General features: G+C 36.1%; 1 protein-coding gene across 1 annotated transcript in view; it reads right to left on the reverse strand.

Annotated features, from left to right (window-relative positions):
• The window catches only part of LOC104468082 (vacuolar protein sorting-associated protein 13B-like), a gene marked incomplete at its 3' end in the record, with an annotated part of 132,375 nt that overhangs the window by 69,755 nt on the left and 44,810 nt on the right, over positions 1–17,810 (reverse strand). The window contains exons 7-11 of the mRNA XM_010082092.1: positions 9,152–9,420; positions 6,237–6,332; positions 5,770–5,892; positions 3,640–3,777; positions 2,547–2,634 (exon numbers count right to left, since the gene is read on the reverse strand). Of these exons, the coding sequence (XP_010080394.1) occupies positions 2,547–2,634; positions 3,640–3,777; positions 5,770–5,892; positions 6,237–6,332; positions 9,152–9,420 (714 nt within the window). The remainder of the gene's footprint in view (positions 1–2,546; positions 2,635–3,639; positions 3,778–5,769; positions 5,893–6,236; positions 6,333–9,151; positions 9,421–17,810) is intronic.

A 17,810-nucleotide genomic window follows, 5' to 3' on the forward strand; every position in this document is an offset into this window, starting at 1 on the left:
TTTTTTTTTTTAAAGATCCAGCACACAGCCTGCTGTCAGGGTATTCTTTATTTAATACGCAGTTAACATGCATTTTTGTCCTTCCAATTCTACACACTATCCAGTTCAGATGAACACTACTGAGAAGTGTAAAAAGCCATAACCTTACCAAAAAAATATCAAGGTGAAAAGCCTTGACAAGTAATAATAGCCTACCTTTTCAAAAAGAAAAAAGCAGACTCACTGGTGTGTATATATATGAATAATGTACTGAAGTGACAGAATTTATTCCAACCATTTTCTGGAATAGTTCCATTTAATTCTAACTAAGTGCAAAGAGAATGCAATAGAAACCCTATTGGTTCTACAGAAGTAGGTGGTCACATGTTACTTTTGAAACTTTGCAGATGTATGAAGGAAAATAATTTCTGATCACTGCATATTCAGCTCACCATATACTGTATGTGTAACTTAGTAACTGACAAAAAGAAAATGTTTAAGATCTGAGCACTGCATAATAAACTTGCCACCACAAGAGAGGTACACATATTATAAACAAAACAACTTCAAAAATGTATCCTGCTAGGTCTGTAGGTCATGCAAATTAGTGATCAGGGAACTGAGACTGCACAAAGCTTCAGGGAAACTGCTGTTCTGTACTGAAATACAAAGCAAAACAAAAAAAATAAAGTTGGAAGGGAAGGGCAGGCAGAATTTCAAAGTAAGACTACTGTGCATGACTATCTACCTTCGTTCAAAATGCACTTATTGAAGTGACAGATGAAAATCCTGAGGTTAAAGTTATCCAGGAGGCACTTGTGGTTTAATCAGTAATCGTATGCTCCAGGAAAGGTTAAAGGTGCAAAGAATGTGTCAAACCAAAATTGCCTTGACAGATAAAAATCTTACAATCACAGTAAGTGCCTCCTATAACTTAAGTTGGGTTCGGTTTTTTTAGGGGAAGGTGGTATGCACTAATTGCAACTAAAAACATATTTAGTGTCAAAACAAGAAACAGAAATATGTGAACTTGTACATAAACACTTTCATACAAACACCACATATTTGAAAAGTAGTAAGATTTATATTTTTTCAAAATCTTGAGGTATTTATACCTTCATTTTAAAGAAATAATTTACACCTATTTGTTCGTGTTCTATTTATTAATTACCTATTTGACTCACAACACAGAAAAATTAGCTAGAAAGGAACTAGCAGAAAATGTCACATTTGCTTTTCTGGGGAAAAAATATATCTGAAAATTTAAAGTTTTAAATTCTTGATCCTAGAGCTATAACAACTTCTCTACATAAAAGTTCTCCATGCAATTAAAAAGTTATTTCTTTATTAAAACCAGAAGTAGACTGCAGTAAAAGCTTGACTTAGTGTACATTTTCTCAGCTTCGCATCCCACTCACAGTACAGAGAGGAAAGCCTAAAGGCCAGGAAAGAACTGTTAAATTACCTAATGTATCCCTCTACTATTGAAGGCAATAGCATCATTTATTTATTTTTATAATCTTTGCATGATCCATCATCTAACCAAAGTTGTTCTTTCCTACTCCTTTTATAATTAATGTCCAACAAGTCCAGAAAACAAAAGCATTAGGTGTCAAGACTTCTCATACATACACGCAAAAAAAAACAGATGACTTGGACTACGTAGCAAGGACAGATAAATGTTTGGTCACAAAACAGCACGAAGTTCCCAACAGATGCCCAGAGGAACAGTGCTCATGATAATAAGTACACAGGTGGGGAAGAAAGCATTGTTTAGGCAATAAAACTGCAAAGCAGCAGCTGTAGGTGACAATCTTCATAGGGGTGGGGGGAAAATCACATCGTAATCCATAGTAAGAACATCTCTATAAAAATATATGCATATTACCTGCTGATACATTAATTCCTTTGTCTTGGCTTTTGTGACACTCACAAAAGTAGATTAGTTACTGCATTGAAACCACTGTACTGTCTCAGATTTAGAAAAGAACAGATAGGAATCTCAAAAATTACTTAGAATTAGCCTATATTTATCTGTGCATGGTTTTGGCTAATATTTGCTCACAAAATTTTTCAGATATTTATATTTAAAGATCAGTTCTCCACAGTATCTCTCATCCTTGCACTTTTCCTCATAGGAGAAAATGACAGTCCTTTTCATCTTCTGCACCAAGTAGATGATCAACTTCATTCTTCAAGCACAGTTTCTCAAAAGATTTCCCACCCCCCCAAAGTCAATAATTACAACTTCAAAGAAAAAAAAAATAGACATCATACTTTCTGAACTTCACCACTGCTACAAGAGAATTATTCCCATTTTTGCAACTGACTATAAAAGATTATCATTGTGATTACTTATGCAGAAAAAAAAAAAAGAACGCCAACAATCAACAGCTAACCAAAACAGCTAATGTCAAACACATCAATGGAGATGAAACCATTTTAATAGTGAACCTGATGCTAAATCTAAATCTAGGGTAAGTTAGAGGACAGTTGGTCAAGGACCAGCTGGGCATTTAAAGTCTTTGTTTCTATTATTTAACAGGGTAAACAAAAAAGAAATGTACCTTTGCCACTGGTGCTTTCCATTGTGTACAAGTAATCCATGTAGAAAGCCCCAAACCTCTGCATTCCAGCTATCTCTGTGTACGTCTCCTACCAACAAAGCAAAGCAAACACAGAAAACGTTGTACAAGGAAAGAATCTTGAGATTACTAACTGATAGGTTGGTATGAGAGAGATATATTCATGTTTGGATTTGTGCATCAACACACAGAAAGGCTTATCAAAACAAAGGACAGAGGTTATCCCAAAGAATTCACCTTTCCGATAGGTAACGTAACTTCTATTTGAGGCCACACAAAGGCACATCCATAATTCCAGTGGACATGCTGACCAATTCATCAATAACATCTAGTTAATTAGTACCTTTAATGGAGTAAATATTCTTCACTTGACCTCTTGCATCCAACAGATCTGCCTAATTAAATACACTGACAACCGAAGTTCATTCATTCTGGCTATTTTATCTAAGGAATATTGTGGTTTTATCTTTAAACAGTAGGAAACTTAAGACTTTATACCACCATGAGTCTTTAACAATTGCAGACTACCAGGGAATAAAGTTTTACTGCACTATTTACAACAGTAGAGACTATCAGTGACTGAAAATTTGTCTCTACGAAAGGCAGAATTAGCAAGACTTGCTCTAAGGAGACAAATGTAGCACACAGACGATAAAACTAACATTGCCCAAGACCAGGTTTCCAAGAGAGCACTTCTTAGTTTGAAGACCATGAAGTACTTCCTATTTGGGTTTAAAGAAGCATGTGGTGCTAAAGCTTGACCTTCTGCTAGCATTCTCTCATCTCTCTTTTTCTCTGCAGGTGTTCTGTAGGTAGTGCTTTTAGAAACTATCGGACTAATTCAGCATTTGGAAGAGGAGGGGAGCTGGAGTGGGGTTTTGGACATGTTTTTGTTACTTTTTTTGAAACCACAAACAGGTTTACAGTTTTTTTGGCCATCTGCAAAGTAAGATTCAGTTAAACACAACGAAGTAATGAAAGTCAGCTACCTAAGAGTACACAGATCTAAATAATCATTAGAAATCTATTAGAGAGGATTAGAACTTTTTTTCTATGAAAAATGTAATTCTCTGACCTTATGATGAGCTGCATCCAATATAAATTCTGCACGAATACCATTATTTTCTGGACTTCTGTAATCAAACAGTGAATTGGTAAGGTAGGTCATCCCTTTTGCACTCAAATTTTCTCCACAGTTAAAGAAGCAGGCCTCCTTCATGAGGCAGTAGAAAATAATAAGGGAAAAGGAAAAAAAAATACAGTCAAGTTAACAGAGCAGTTTCAATTCTGTCATAACACACTAATGACAAGGTAGCATCCCTCAAGAGCATATTCCATGATGGACAAAGATAAAGACAATTAAAATAATTTAATTCAAACAACGCAGAAGTTTCTGCCCACTTTCTCTCCGTTTTCAAATTAATAAAAATGGCCTCAGTTAGTGACTATACAATCCATGATACAGAAAACACGAGTTTCGTTTTAACAGAAAATAACCTCAGATCTTTGTTATTCTGAATTCTGCCCCATCCTCTTAACTGTACAGAATCTTGTCTCTACATACTCCATTTCTGACTAACCAATGTCTTTCAGATGATTTTTCTATCCTCTTCATGATAAGCAGTTATTTCAATGTATGACCTGCTTGCTACCTTGTCACTCTTTATTCATCTAGATTTTTACATGCCTTCTCCATATCCCAAACCCGCTATCCTGAAATCAACACAACTTTTCCATCAAGAGTTATTTTTCCAAAAAGCTTGTTTAGATGAGATCGATTTTTTCCAACCACCTATTCTCAATCACATACAAAATAGCTGGAACCTATATAAAAGGCAGAATCCCAACTACAGCAGTACAGAAAGAGAGCAGGTGAGGCTGTACCACCATCATTCTCACAAAGATTTTCTTAAATTCACACCATTAGAGGGTATCCAAAAAATGAAAAAGAACAAAAACCCAGACATCCCTTATCAAGTAACGTACAGGAAACTTGTTCACTCACCCACCCACCCCAATGCAAATATGACTTCTCTCATTATTTTATACCTCACAATCTCAAAGTTGCTGCAGACAATGGTGCCATCCACCCTCACATCCCCAACCACCTCACTCTTGTAACTAACAAGGCTAGCAGCTGGCTCATCCTTGCCGGCCCAGCCTGTCTTGCTGGAAAAGCCTATGCCTATCCATTGCAGCACACCAGTCACGTAGTGTGTCCCACCACAACTCTACAATGTCCAAAGTGCCATACTCTACGGCCATGTAACAATATCCAATTCTTGTTTATTTTCTGTGCTGCATGCATTTGTATACGAATGCTTGGTACAGGTGCCAAGCCATGCTTGTCTCACAGGGGAAGTACAAGAACCCGTCCCATCATACTACAGTGTATGATCATTTCCCAGATAAGGAGACACTTTACATTAATATACAGTCACTTTATATTTTCTTCCATATTGTTAATTTTTCTTGTTAAAATACTTTCTAAGACTTCACAGAGAACTAAGATGAAGCTAATAGGTCTGCTGTTGGCTGCATTATTTGTTTTTATTTAAACATAGTTAATAGTTGCCATTCTCCAGTACTTTAGGGCACTATTCTATCTATAGTTCAACCACAAAACGTCATTACTAAATTTAGAATTTCATGCATCACTTCATTAAATATTTTAAGAGTAGTTCATACGGATACCTGACTTTTTTCTTAAGCAACTGAAACTTGGCTTCTATTTAAAATAGAGAAATTTATACTGTTTTAATCCTTCACCTGATACAGCTCTCATCAACCTTATTGAAAAATGAGGCAAAACACTCATTTCATATTTAAGAGTTACACTTCTATTATCTTTACTCTACAATGTTCCCATTTCTTCCCTTCCAATCTTCTGCTGATTTAAGTACTTTCAAAGGATTTCAACTATGTTTTAATTTGCTATACAGATCAAAGTATGCAGACATACATAAGGATGGGGGGTAGTGGGGTTGTCAAAGTCAGTCTTGTGTTTTGTAGCTTCACACTCTTAAGGTATTTATCTTTCCAACTGTAAGGAATAGACATTGAGTTCTATATTCCAGTGACACATTGAAAAAATGTACATCACAATCAGTAACAGCAGGCTTTCCAATTCTTGCAATCAAATATTTTAATAAAGCGTACCACAACTGCTTATTCAGCAAGTCAACTGATATTTCAGTATACTCACTTCATCATTCCTATTCATGTTCTCTTCAAAGTCTTTAATTCCCATAATTCCTTTAAGGCACATAGCTTGGCAACCAACAAAACCTATTTGGCAGTCAAAGAAAAGTTCACCTTGCATAAGGACCTAGCGAGGAAAAAAAAAAAAGATATCCTGAAGAATTCTACTCCATAACAAAAAGAAAATAAGGAAAAAAGTGAACAGAAATATGTTTAGGTTCATATATTTAGAGCTTTAATAAGTAGCAAGTTAATCAAACAGGGCACTCAGAAGGGAGGGATTACTTTGGTGTCTGATCACTATAGCACTAGAAATTTAGAGAATTTCTATCTACATGTTTATTACAATAAACACATCCGATATAACAGAATATGAAAAATCAGTAATGAAATAATTTCAAAATATTTTACTGGCAATTATTTACATTACTTATAGTGCCTCAAAAAAAAAAACTTTCAGTGGAAAATTACCTCAACCGTGGTTCCTTCTTGTTCCCAGCATATAACTTCTTTGGATTTTACTTTTTGAGGGCTGTAATAACTACTTTCAGCTTGCATTTCAGTGAGCTACAAAACAATAGGATAATCAACACCTTATATAAAGTCAATATTAGTATTAAACAGCAGTAATGTCATTAATTAATTACAGAATTGATGAAGACAAATTAAACTACGGGCCAAAATTTATTAACAAGCAGGAAACAGGTGCAGTTAAACAGCTGTAACACATTATCCAGATTAGAACTTGGCATCCTTCAACCAGAAGTTGAACATGAGATAACAGAAAGTTTTAAATCCACTAGAGTAGTTTTAGTTTGCTTATTTTAAGAGCAACTATGTGAAAAGATAAAACAGATACACAGCTGCATTATTAACTTAGTATCATATTAGCTTATAAATTGTTGCGAAAATCCATAAACACATTATTTATTCTTCCCAGTAAATAATTAAACAGCATGATAATATTAAGGAAACATTTTGATTACAACCATACTCATTTATGAATTCATATTTCTTGCATGATTTTGATTCAAAAATTTGAAGTGGTAAAACATACATGCAGACTAAAAAGCATACAACCTGCAGCTAAGACAAAGGAGAAAAGAGGCACAAAATATGAAGGTATTATGTTTTGCATTAAAAAAATACCTGTTTGTTTATGTAAGCAGCTTAAATAGTTCAAATTCTAATTTCTATACAAAAATATCCACAAGCTCTCATTATTTTCAAGAGGGGATACACATGGATGTTGTTTCAAATTAAAATTTTGTAATCCAAATGTCCAAGAAAATGGGATTTAAAAAAAATCACTGATCACCCTTCAGCTGTGTGCAATTATTGTAGAGAAAAGTAATTAACTGATTAAAAGAACTCAGACATTACAAGAATCATTTTCACCATTATTAGAAAATGCTACATTTAATTTGGCATGATTTTTAGCTGGAATCATATCAACTGTTCAGAATGCTAATGCAGAAACTTGACCTTATTTTTTAACCAAAATATGAACCACAAATTAATTCCATACATTCCTTCTATGTAAGCAGAACAATGAAATCTCTCTTCCTCCTAACTGTCACCATTTATTAATAACATGCATCACTTCACATTTAAATTTTATAGAATGTAAGATGCTACATTTTAAAGTAGTTTTTATCGCTTCCTAGTATAAAATGCATGTTTGCCAATGAAATATTAGGAAAGCCCAATCCAGCAAATCATGTTCAGAAAATTCAGTTCATATTATTTTAAATGAGTTTTCTTACATGAGGAAAAGAACCCACAAAATTACTGCTATATGACTAAGCACAAAAGAAAGAAGGTGCTGAGTCATGACAAATGAGAAATTTCAGTTTTAGTTGTTTGATCGTGTTTTGGTTTTTCTGGGTTTTTTTGGGATTTGTGATTTGGGGTTTTTTTGTGGGTTTGGGTTTTTTTTGGTTTTTTGGTTTTGGGGGGGCTTTTGTGAGTTTCTTGTCCTTCGGTTTTTTAAGAGTTGTTCCAGGGATATAACCAAAGGAGGAGGAAAAGCCTGTGGTTTTTTTTGTTGTTGTTGTTCGTTTCATTTTTTTTTCTTACGAAGGCTGAAGCAGATTGACAGAAAAGAACATGTCTGAATGTCTACTGATGCTTTATGTCCTTAAATTTTGCAACCGAATTTGCCATGGGACTAAAGGCTTGAAACATGAACCTCCCACAGAACGCCTGCAGCTCCCAAACTCACTGGCTTCATCCTTTCTGACAGTTGCTGAGCAGCTAAATGCTCTGCTACAACACCAAACAAGAATAGCTAAGAGAAAGGAGCCACAGAGTCACTCAAACCCCAGACAAACCAAAGAGGCAGAAAAGGGACGTGTTGCTGCTGGTGGCACTGAGTGTATCATCAGGGACATAAACATTATATGAGGGTTACAAAAGTACGGCAGATGATCTGAAACGCTCGAAGTCATAAAAATCAACCTTAGCTATTCTGCTGTTCACAGAAAGAGTATTATTTGGCAGATGATCTGAAACGCTCAAAGTCATAAAAATCAACCTTAGTTATTCTGCTGTTCACAGAAAGAGTATTATTTCCTGCTCTGAAGAGTTGTGGCCTTGATTTAATACGTTTAATTGTAAAACCAAGAGCTGCTTTCTATTACAGTCACGCACATAGAATTGCTTGCTTACACTTCGGCATGTGTTAAAAAGTATTTTGCTAATTCAGAACCTTAATTTTTAATTTCTGTCAGTACATCTCAATATCTCAATTCAGACTCTCCATATTCCCTTCTGCAACCTTACAAAAGGAATAAAAGGAAGCCCAGCAACTATTTGGAGATCCATTTACAGAAAATACTCAGATCTTTCTCTACATACATAGCTTATAGCTCAGAGGACATGGGTAATTTATCCTGTGTTTCTTTAAATCAATTCCAACCCATGGAAAATAATTTCAACATTCTCAATTTAAATTCATATTTGCACATATTAGAGTTTAAAAAAGGAAAAAAAGCATTCCTCCAATTCACAAGCCATATGAAGCTAAACCTTTTTCATAAAGAAATACAATTATATAAACATAAGATGGATACAATACTAAAATAAACATTTATAGGAAGCCTTTTAAGCTTTTTCTCCCATCAAAACTATTAATCTAAGTAAATTAAGTGGTTTCTCTTTAAGACAAATATGTTTGCACTCAAATTCTAGCTCAAAAGAGCAAAAACACCTCACATTGCAATTAATAATACATCGTGATGCCAGTGGAACTTCCAACATTCACATTTTTTGTTATTCATTAATATAATATTCCCTGCCTTGAATCAAACAGCATACAAGCACTCTCATAATCGTACTTTCTCAACAAGCCAAATAACTCCTATACAACACAGAGAAATACTTACCTTAAAAGTCACTGTTGCCTTTGTACAGTAAAATCCAATTGAAATAATAGGATCCTTGAGGGACTGGGATTTCTGCTGATGTAGCATTGTTCCATCATCAGTTCCACTAGAATCATTCTCTTCATCATCATAACTCACAATAGCAGGAACAAAAGACCAGGCCCAAGAAACCCACCCTTGTTGCTGGTCATCATCTTGATGCAAATAAGGATCTTGGTTAATATATTGTGTAGGATATTGCATGACTGAGCTTGTTTCATCTTCTGCACCTTTTAAAACAAAAACTAAGTCAAATTTCAAATCAACCATGCTTGAATATTAGTTTATTATACCCAAAATTACAGTATGTGAAATTTATCTTGGAGAGTAAGGGAGGAAGAAGAGGGAAGAGGGGCCCAAGAAAGCTGGTCAGAAAGCTGGTCAGTATTCCACATGTATTTAGCTTATAATGATAGAAAATAAGAAGAAATTTTATATTTCTGAACCTAAGTTTCCAAACACTTGTTTGAATCATTAATATTTTCCTCAAAAAAAACCAAACGGTCTTTGCAATAGTTCTATTATCACACACTTGCAGTGAGACCAGAATTTGTCATTTATACCACACGCTTTCAGAACTTCTTCCATTAAAGCCCTTCTGAAGTTGCAAATTAAACCCTACTAAATAAGGATTTATTACAACCTTGTAGGTTTCAATTTTAAAATAAAATCAAAAAAGGACTTCAATTGCAAAAAGCCACAATAAGGAAAATGTAAACAGAGCACAGATCCAAAAATCAAGGTTGAAAACCTCCTTTGTTTAAAAGCAAGCTTTTCAAGTATTCAAAGATACAGGTTCATCTACACCCCCAAAAAAAATGGTATGCCACCTGTGAGTCAAAAAAAAGAAATGTTGGTCTTCTGTGAAAAGAATACTAGAGACCGCATACAGAACAAAACAAGGATTTCCCCAAAGACACAATTCCAAGATTCATGATCCACATGGGTAGCACTGTGCTTGTACAAACAGCACAATTAGCTCAGCCTATCTGGCTTCATCACCACTCTTACGGGACTCCCAAGGGTATTGACTACTTCAGAAGGACCACAGGTAGTACAGGATGCAGTACTGTTCCTGCAGGGGAACACTGAATGGATCATTCAAATGAGAACAGAAACAGGCATATTCCATTCCTATTTACTTAAACTCAGAGATCCCATTCTTACAAGTTTTAGAGCTTTGAGTCTTTAGTCTAATCAGTCTTTAAGTCTTTTAGTCTAAATATTGATACACTTGCACAATGGAGAAAGCGTAAGAAAAACCAGTTGAGAATTCTCTGCACATGTTTTGATGCAAGGACACCTCCTCCCACACGGGCAATGCAAGCTTCCCTCCTGCTCTTTACAAAACGGTATCAGAGAGCAGACTGCAATCCAAACATACATCTTGAAACACAGGAAATACGGAAAAGGTGCACATAAAGTCTCCAAAATGGCCAAGAGGCAGAACTTCAGATGTAGTAGGAAAAAGAACGGATATGGAGCATGACTCGAGTAGTTTAGCCTAGACTGTGGCTGGCAAGCACAGAAGAAATGGTGGAAGGTCTGCCAAAGAAGAAAAAATCTGGAGGTGTAAGGCCCGGGTCATGCATAACGTTTGGTCTATGTAGCCATAAATTCAGCCATCATCTAGCATACCTCTTTCCTGCAGTACATGTACACAGAGACAACAAGAAAAGATGCCAAATAATACTTTGGTTTATAATATTGATTAATATTTTGAAGCCATTAAAATTAAACAGAACAGCAGCTAGATAAAAAGAGATATCTATACACTTACACAGAAGATAGAAAAAGAGGAAGATAAACCTGTCTTCTATCACTAAATTAAAACTACTACATCCATTATGCAATCTGTAGTCAAACTTTGGAACAAATGCACATCAGCCTAGTAAGCAACCCACAACATCCTCTCAACACTTCAAAGCATAAATATGACGTAAATTCCTTTATAACAAGTAATGCATGAAGGGGAGTATGTACATGGGAAACACTAAGCCTCTTCGGGTCTAACTAACTACGCTAACCACTTCATCAGCTGCAAACATATAGGATAGTGAAATATAATTATAAATCCCTTATGTGCTACATACATGAGTTTGTTAAAGGACAAAATGCTCCTGCTCATCAGGTTCCTAAATTCACCCTTGCTAGTTACCCATGGCTGAGATCACACTGGAACAATCTTGCTTCATAGTGCGGGGCAGTGATTCCAGTCAAGGAACACATTTGCTATCAGTCACAAGACTGCAGTGTGAGTGCATCTCACTGCTTCCATGTTCAAATCAAGTTTGGTCTTCAGACATTTACTATCTTTTCTTTTGAAGTGTTTGAGAAACTTATCCCTAGGAGTCTGGAAACTGGTATCTCCCACTCTAAGTCTGGAACTAACCCAGTAGAAAATTATTCTTTGTATTTATTTTTTGTCTGTATTATTTTTCAGCCAGGTAAGACTGATCCAGTTGAGCCTGTGGCTATAGAAATACAAGTGTGGGCACTAGGGGAAGAGGGAAGGAATGTGTTGCCATCCCCACAGACAATAGCATATACTTGCATCTGGTTGAATCAACCATGAAACTGCATAAATGAAATCGTGGGAAGTGCTTAAAGAACACAGCTGTAGATATTCATTCTTGTATCACTAAAGAATGTAGATATTAAAATTCATTTCCTCATCTATATTTTACCCACCAGAAGCAAAAGAAGCTACTGAAAACTCACATCTAAGATGACATCATTAATTATAAATGCAAAACTTATGGAATAGATCATGTCAAAAAAAAAAAGAAATTTGCAAGGAACAAGAGTTATCTGGCTGATAACAGTTTTGGTGCTGACTTTGAGAATGCAATAGCCCTTAACTTTGTCCTTGCAGCATGAACTGTCCTTGAAGAATCACAAATTCAGTAACACATGTGCTTTCAAACTAATAAATATTTTCTGTACGAGTTTCATTTACATGTATTTATTATGTAAGGAATGCACAGAAATTGCTAACATCCAGAAAAAAAGAAACAAGTTCTATATTTGTAAAAGCTACCCCCAATATTTTTATACTATCAAGTGGTTGTGCTGCCAAACTGAATTTTATTCAAAGTAACATGTTCATTTTGTATCTATACCATAGAAAGACAATAAATTGACTACCACAAGATAACTCATAATATTTACTATGCTAATAGCTTGAATTTTTGATGTTTTAACTAGTTTTACTTCACAGTGCATAATAAAAAATAGTAGCTCATGATCGGTAACAAATTACACTAGCAGAGCAATGTCAATGAAGGAGATGGCACATAAATGGAAGTGATACCAACACCACCAGAGATTAAAATTCTATGTATGAGACTCTCAAGATGGAAACGTATTCCGCATCTCCTTTTAAAAGCAAAGGAATCCCTAACACTTTCTAGTTGAAAAATCTAATGCCATCATAATTGAAACATGAATACAATATTCCAACAAAGTCACACACTCAGGTGACAGTACCTCTACACTTTCAAGAGGTATCACACTTATTTTATACAAGACAACTCACTGCAGTGATTCAGTAGCCAGGAACCAGTTCTGCAAAACAATAAGGCTTAATGGTTTCTTCCTATTTCTGCATAGAGACCATCATCTTCCTTGAACTCAAATCTCTGGATCCTAGTAGACCAGAATATGCTCCCATCTTACAGACCAATGTAAATCAGGAGAAGCAATCATAATTCCCCTTTACTGCTGAGTTGCAGAGTCCCTGGATATGGAACGTAACTGTAACACACAAAACATTCAAGTTCAGCTCCAGAGAATCCTTTTTTTTTATGGCATGTACCTCCATCTACTAAAAAAACTTCCCCAGGCTTCTATTCCTAGTCTGCCTGTTCTGTCTTACTGTAAACTGAAACTACCCTAGTGAAGAACTAACGGATAAGGATGGAGAGAATGAATCAACTTCTGAACTTGCTAAGAAAATTCCAGATGAAGAATGATACCACAATAATACTCAAGTGCTGAAATAACACCATTATTCTGAAGTGCTTCCCATCACATTACTTGTGGTTGCTAATCAATTATTTTATAATTCCAATTCTTTAAACAATATCACAACCTCAGTAAAATTAGGAGCAGATGTATGAGTTAACTAAGGGCAAGCTACAAAACAAGTGGCAATGACTTTAAAACACCAGAACCAGGACAAGAGGTAGGAGATCTATTTTCTATTTTAATGGCAAAGGAGAATAAATAACGTGAAATATCACAACAAAAGGGCAAGTGCCTCCGGGCTGAGACATAAATCACAGGACAAAATCTCAGAAGGATATGTAGGTGCAGATACCCAATAGGGAGAGGAAGGTATTAGCTGTCTGACAGTGCCAATCCAGTGTTTCTGTTTCATATCCTGCACACAAGTTCAAGAAGATGAACTGTAAATACACTTTGCTCACTTGAGTAACTAAAAAAATGGCTTGCATTCTGTCATCTCCATTAAGTCACTTTTAAAATCAGCAGCAGAAAAACTGTCCTGACATTTAAGCTTTTACATAAAGTAAAAACAAAAGGTCAACCTGTGACTCAGGACCTTTCAAAGATTTAATTAAATTTTTGGGGGTCTCTATTAAGGAATATTAATGTTTTTCAAGAAAAAAGAAAATGGCAAGACAACAGAAAATAGATGTCTAAAAGGCATTCATAAAAATCTAGTTCTCCACCAAAAGGTTATAGTGCCTAAAACAATAAAAATATTTAATATAAAGAAATAAGACAAACCCCCCAACTTAGGAACTTCACAACGTGGGAAGATTTAATCATAGAACCATAGCATAGTTAGGGTCGGAAGGGACCTTAAAGATCATCGAGTTCCAACCCCCTGCCATGGGCAGGGACACCCTCCACTAGCCCAGGTTGCCCAAAGCCTCATCCAGCCTGGCCTTGAACCCCTCCAGGGATGGGGCATCCACAGCTTCTCTGGGCAACCTGGGCCACTGCCTCACCACCCGCACAGTGAAAAATTTCTTCCTAATCTAAATCTGCCCTCTTTCAGCTTAAAACCGTTACCCCTCACCTATCGCCACACTCCCTGATGCAGAGTCCCTCCCCATCTCTCCTGTAGCCCCCTTTCAGCACTGGAAGCTGCTCTAAGGTCTCCCCGGAGCCTTCTCTTCTCCAGGCTGAACAACCCCAACTCTCTCAGCCTGTCCTCACGGGGGAGGTGCTCCAGCCCTCCCCTATGGACACGCTCCAACAGCTCCACATCCAGCTGTCTGCCCGCCGGCCCTGCACCCCTCCCTCCACCATACAACTTTTCAGTTTCCAGTCCACTGTTGGTATTTCATTGCCTAACGAGAACTAGTCTTCCTCTGGTGATCTTTTTCTGTTGTTCAGACCTTTCAGATCCCTCTTTAATTAACCAGCTCTAGTATTTCAGCCTTAGATCATCAGCAATTCCATCCAACTGTATTCCAGCTCTCCCTTGCACCCTGGCTTCCTGGCTTCTTTCATGCCTAAATCATTTTTGTTTCTAGTTACATCAGCCAATTTTCTCCACCACAAACGAAAAGCTTATTCTCAAGTTCCAGCCCCCCACAACTATAACTGCTGGCTCTGCCACAGGCTCTTGTCCAAACCCTTCTCACTTTTGTATCTCATTGCACTGAAATCCACCCATTTCCTCCACAGTCCACTACGGATGCAGTACTAAGTGAATTTACATACCAAACTACAGCAAGTTTCTACCCATATTTCTGACCCGTAATTTTACCCATCTATTTTGAATGCTTTCAGCTTAACAAAATTTGAGCAGATTTTACTCAAGCAGCAAAACATACATTCATGACACAGGCTACCCTGCTGCCAAATCTCACAGTCTTGGTCTTGACATTTGGATACACAAGAACAAGCAATATGCTACTGGAACACTCCTAGACATGGATAGGTAACTGAGTCTACTGTGTCATTGTTGACATAATAAAAATAAGTTCTATCCAAAAGATAAAGAATTAGTGATAATTGAACCCAGTAAATTCTTTAACTGAAAGGGTGGGGACTGCTTACTAATAAATGCTGGGTTAAGCTGTTTAATTGATCTTCAGAACCCTTCCAAAAAATTATAAAAATACAATCTATAAAGGAGGTCTGTATGTTATTAAATAATTTTGGCACAATTCCAGTGCACTTAATCTCGAATTTCATGAAGTGCTACTCTTGGAAAAAAAAAATGTGGCTAATATAGCTCATCAGATAATACATGTCCTTTATTAATGTACATGTTACATATTTTTTTCTTAAAATAGTAACACTTTCAAAGTTTCCTCAGAGAGGTTCAAATCTGTGGTTGGAATGTACCATGAAGTGCTAAGAAACTAGATTTTTTTCCTTTTCAGACACAGATATAATATGAAGTCAGAAAAAAAAAAAGTAAACTCACAACCTGATGGTACAGGTAGCCTGATTAATGTCAATTTGGCACTCCTGCTTAACCGCACTGAAGGTGAGGAAAAAAAAAAAAAAAATCACTAGATATTTAAAAGTTTGTGTGTGTACATGCATGTGCACATGTGCGTGTACATAAGCCTACACAGATACTAAACCATGCAGGAAACAAGTGTAAAAGGTATGAAGGAAAACGGTTGGTAACAGTTTTAGCCTGTATGTGGCAAAATATTTTGCTGTGAAGAAAGAAATGGACTTCTAGAACTGTTTCTAAAGCTCTGGCTTGGCCACCAAACAATTGCCATCTGCTTTGTGTTCTGAAGGACATAGCTGTTAAATAGGTACGAACATATAATTAAGTACAACGACAATGAGCACAGAGTAGTCGAACAAAATTGCATAGGAAATTACAGAGTTCCTCCTTGGTAGTCCTTGTCATTGCAAGCTTAGTCTAATTTCAGATCTAATTTCTGAAAGCCACTGCCTACCCGTCCCAGGTGTTCTCATATTGACTCTCATGATCTCTCTGTTCTTTCAATGTCTTTCCTATATTCAAATGGCTCTACTCACCTTAGCAGCCCCAGGAATCCAGCTACAAAGTTCAAGCAACTCTAAATACATCATAATTCTCTATGGCATGAAAACTTGGCCAAATTTGGGTGAATTTTGATGGGAATGAAAAAAAGATATTCATGGTACAAAGACAACCCTCTGTCTGAAAGCAAGGGTAATGCAATTCTTCATAGAGAACTTTTTCACCCTTTCTCCCGCAAACAGTACAACATTGGTTAGATGCAAGGAGTTCTTAAAATGCACATTAACCATTCTTCTAAAAACTGTGTTTTATGTCTCAAAAGAAAATTGTTACAATTTTCAGAATATTAATTACTTATAATCACACATCTTGTGTAACCAGCTCCACATTTCTTGTAGGGCAAATAGTTTCCAGTGCTAAAAGCTATTTGAGCTTTAGAGAACATAAAAGAGAACTATTTACAGACATCTTATCTATTTGCAGTTCCACACAGCAGGAGTATGACAGAATTCTACATCTGGCATGAGAGTGAAATGGTCATCTGTGCCAACCAACTTTGAAGGCTACATTTTGGAAAAAAAAAATTCCATTGCTGTAATTTTTCCAATGATTTATTTATTTCTCTGAAACCAGAGAATACAGCAATACAGGATCAAAAACAACTATAAACTTATGTACATTAAAATTGTACATTTCTTAAACAGAGCAAAATGAGTTAATTTAACAGTTTACACGAAGTTTCAAACTTGTAATACTACAAACATAAGCATAAGAGTGCCACATCAACTACATACATAATTCCAAGAATTTTCTGGAAGTCATCATGCTCTTGGCTGTGTGGTAAATATCTCTCCCTACTCACCCAGATCCGAATTCAACCTTGGCAAGATAACCAAAACTTATGTCTTGAGGAGATTAAAATTAAAACACGAATCTCTAATCCCAGTTCCCTGTTTTGAGAAGCAAATGAACTTCTGCTCTATAAAAGCATAAAACCAAGCAAATTCAGAATTCGGAATGACAGTCCATCGTACCTCTTCTCTTTTACTTAGTGCCTGAGACATTACAAAAACTTCAGATTCAAGTTTGGATGTTCAAGATCATGATGTTACCGATTAAATTAGTAAAAAGAGATAATATGACGTAAATCAATATGAATGCTTGACTCCTGAGTGTTCTGTGTTTATATTTTACACAGAAGTGAAGAAACAGGAAAGTATTTAAGTTCTGATGGATAGGTAAAAATTTAATTTCCCTAAGATTTTAATACAAACTAAGCACCTATTTGCCCTTCTTATGTTGCTGTAAATTCCTAACAATTCACCTAATAAAATACATTCAAATATACTCAACACTCAAATACATAACATGACACAACTAGGAAAAAAAAAAATACAGTAGCACAGTTGGCAGGTCCTAGTAAACCCACATAAGATTGAGGCTGAAGTGAAAAGATCACAGCTGAAAATGCACCACTGGCTATCCAGTACCTGTTATAGCCCTAGCAATATTTGAGAAGCAGCAGATGGGAAGCCATCACACAAAGGTAAAGAGAACTCATCCGTGATCAGTGCGATGCTCCTCAAAAGATCACATCACAGTAAGTTACCATGAAAGATCAGGTAGAAGAGGGAATACACGTTATATGAAAACAAAAAGCAGAGGAGAATA

The sequence above is a fragment of the Pterocles gutturalis genome, unplaced genomic scaffold (assembly GCF_000699245.1).
Source record: "Pterocles gutturalis isolate BGI_N339 unplaced genomic scaffold, ASM69924v1 scaffold13504, whole genome shotgun sequence".
Lineage (NCBI taxonomy): Eukaryota > Metazoa > Chordata > Aves > Pterocliformes > Pteroclidae > Pterocles > Pterocles gutturalis.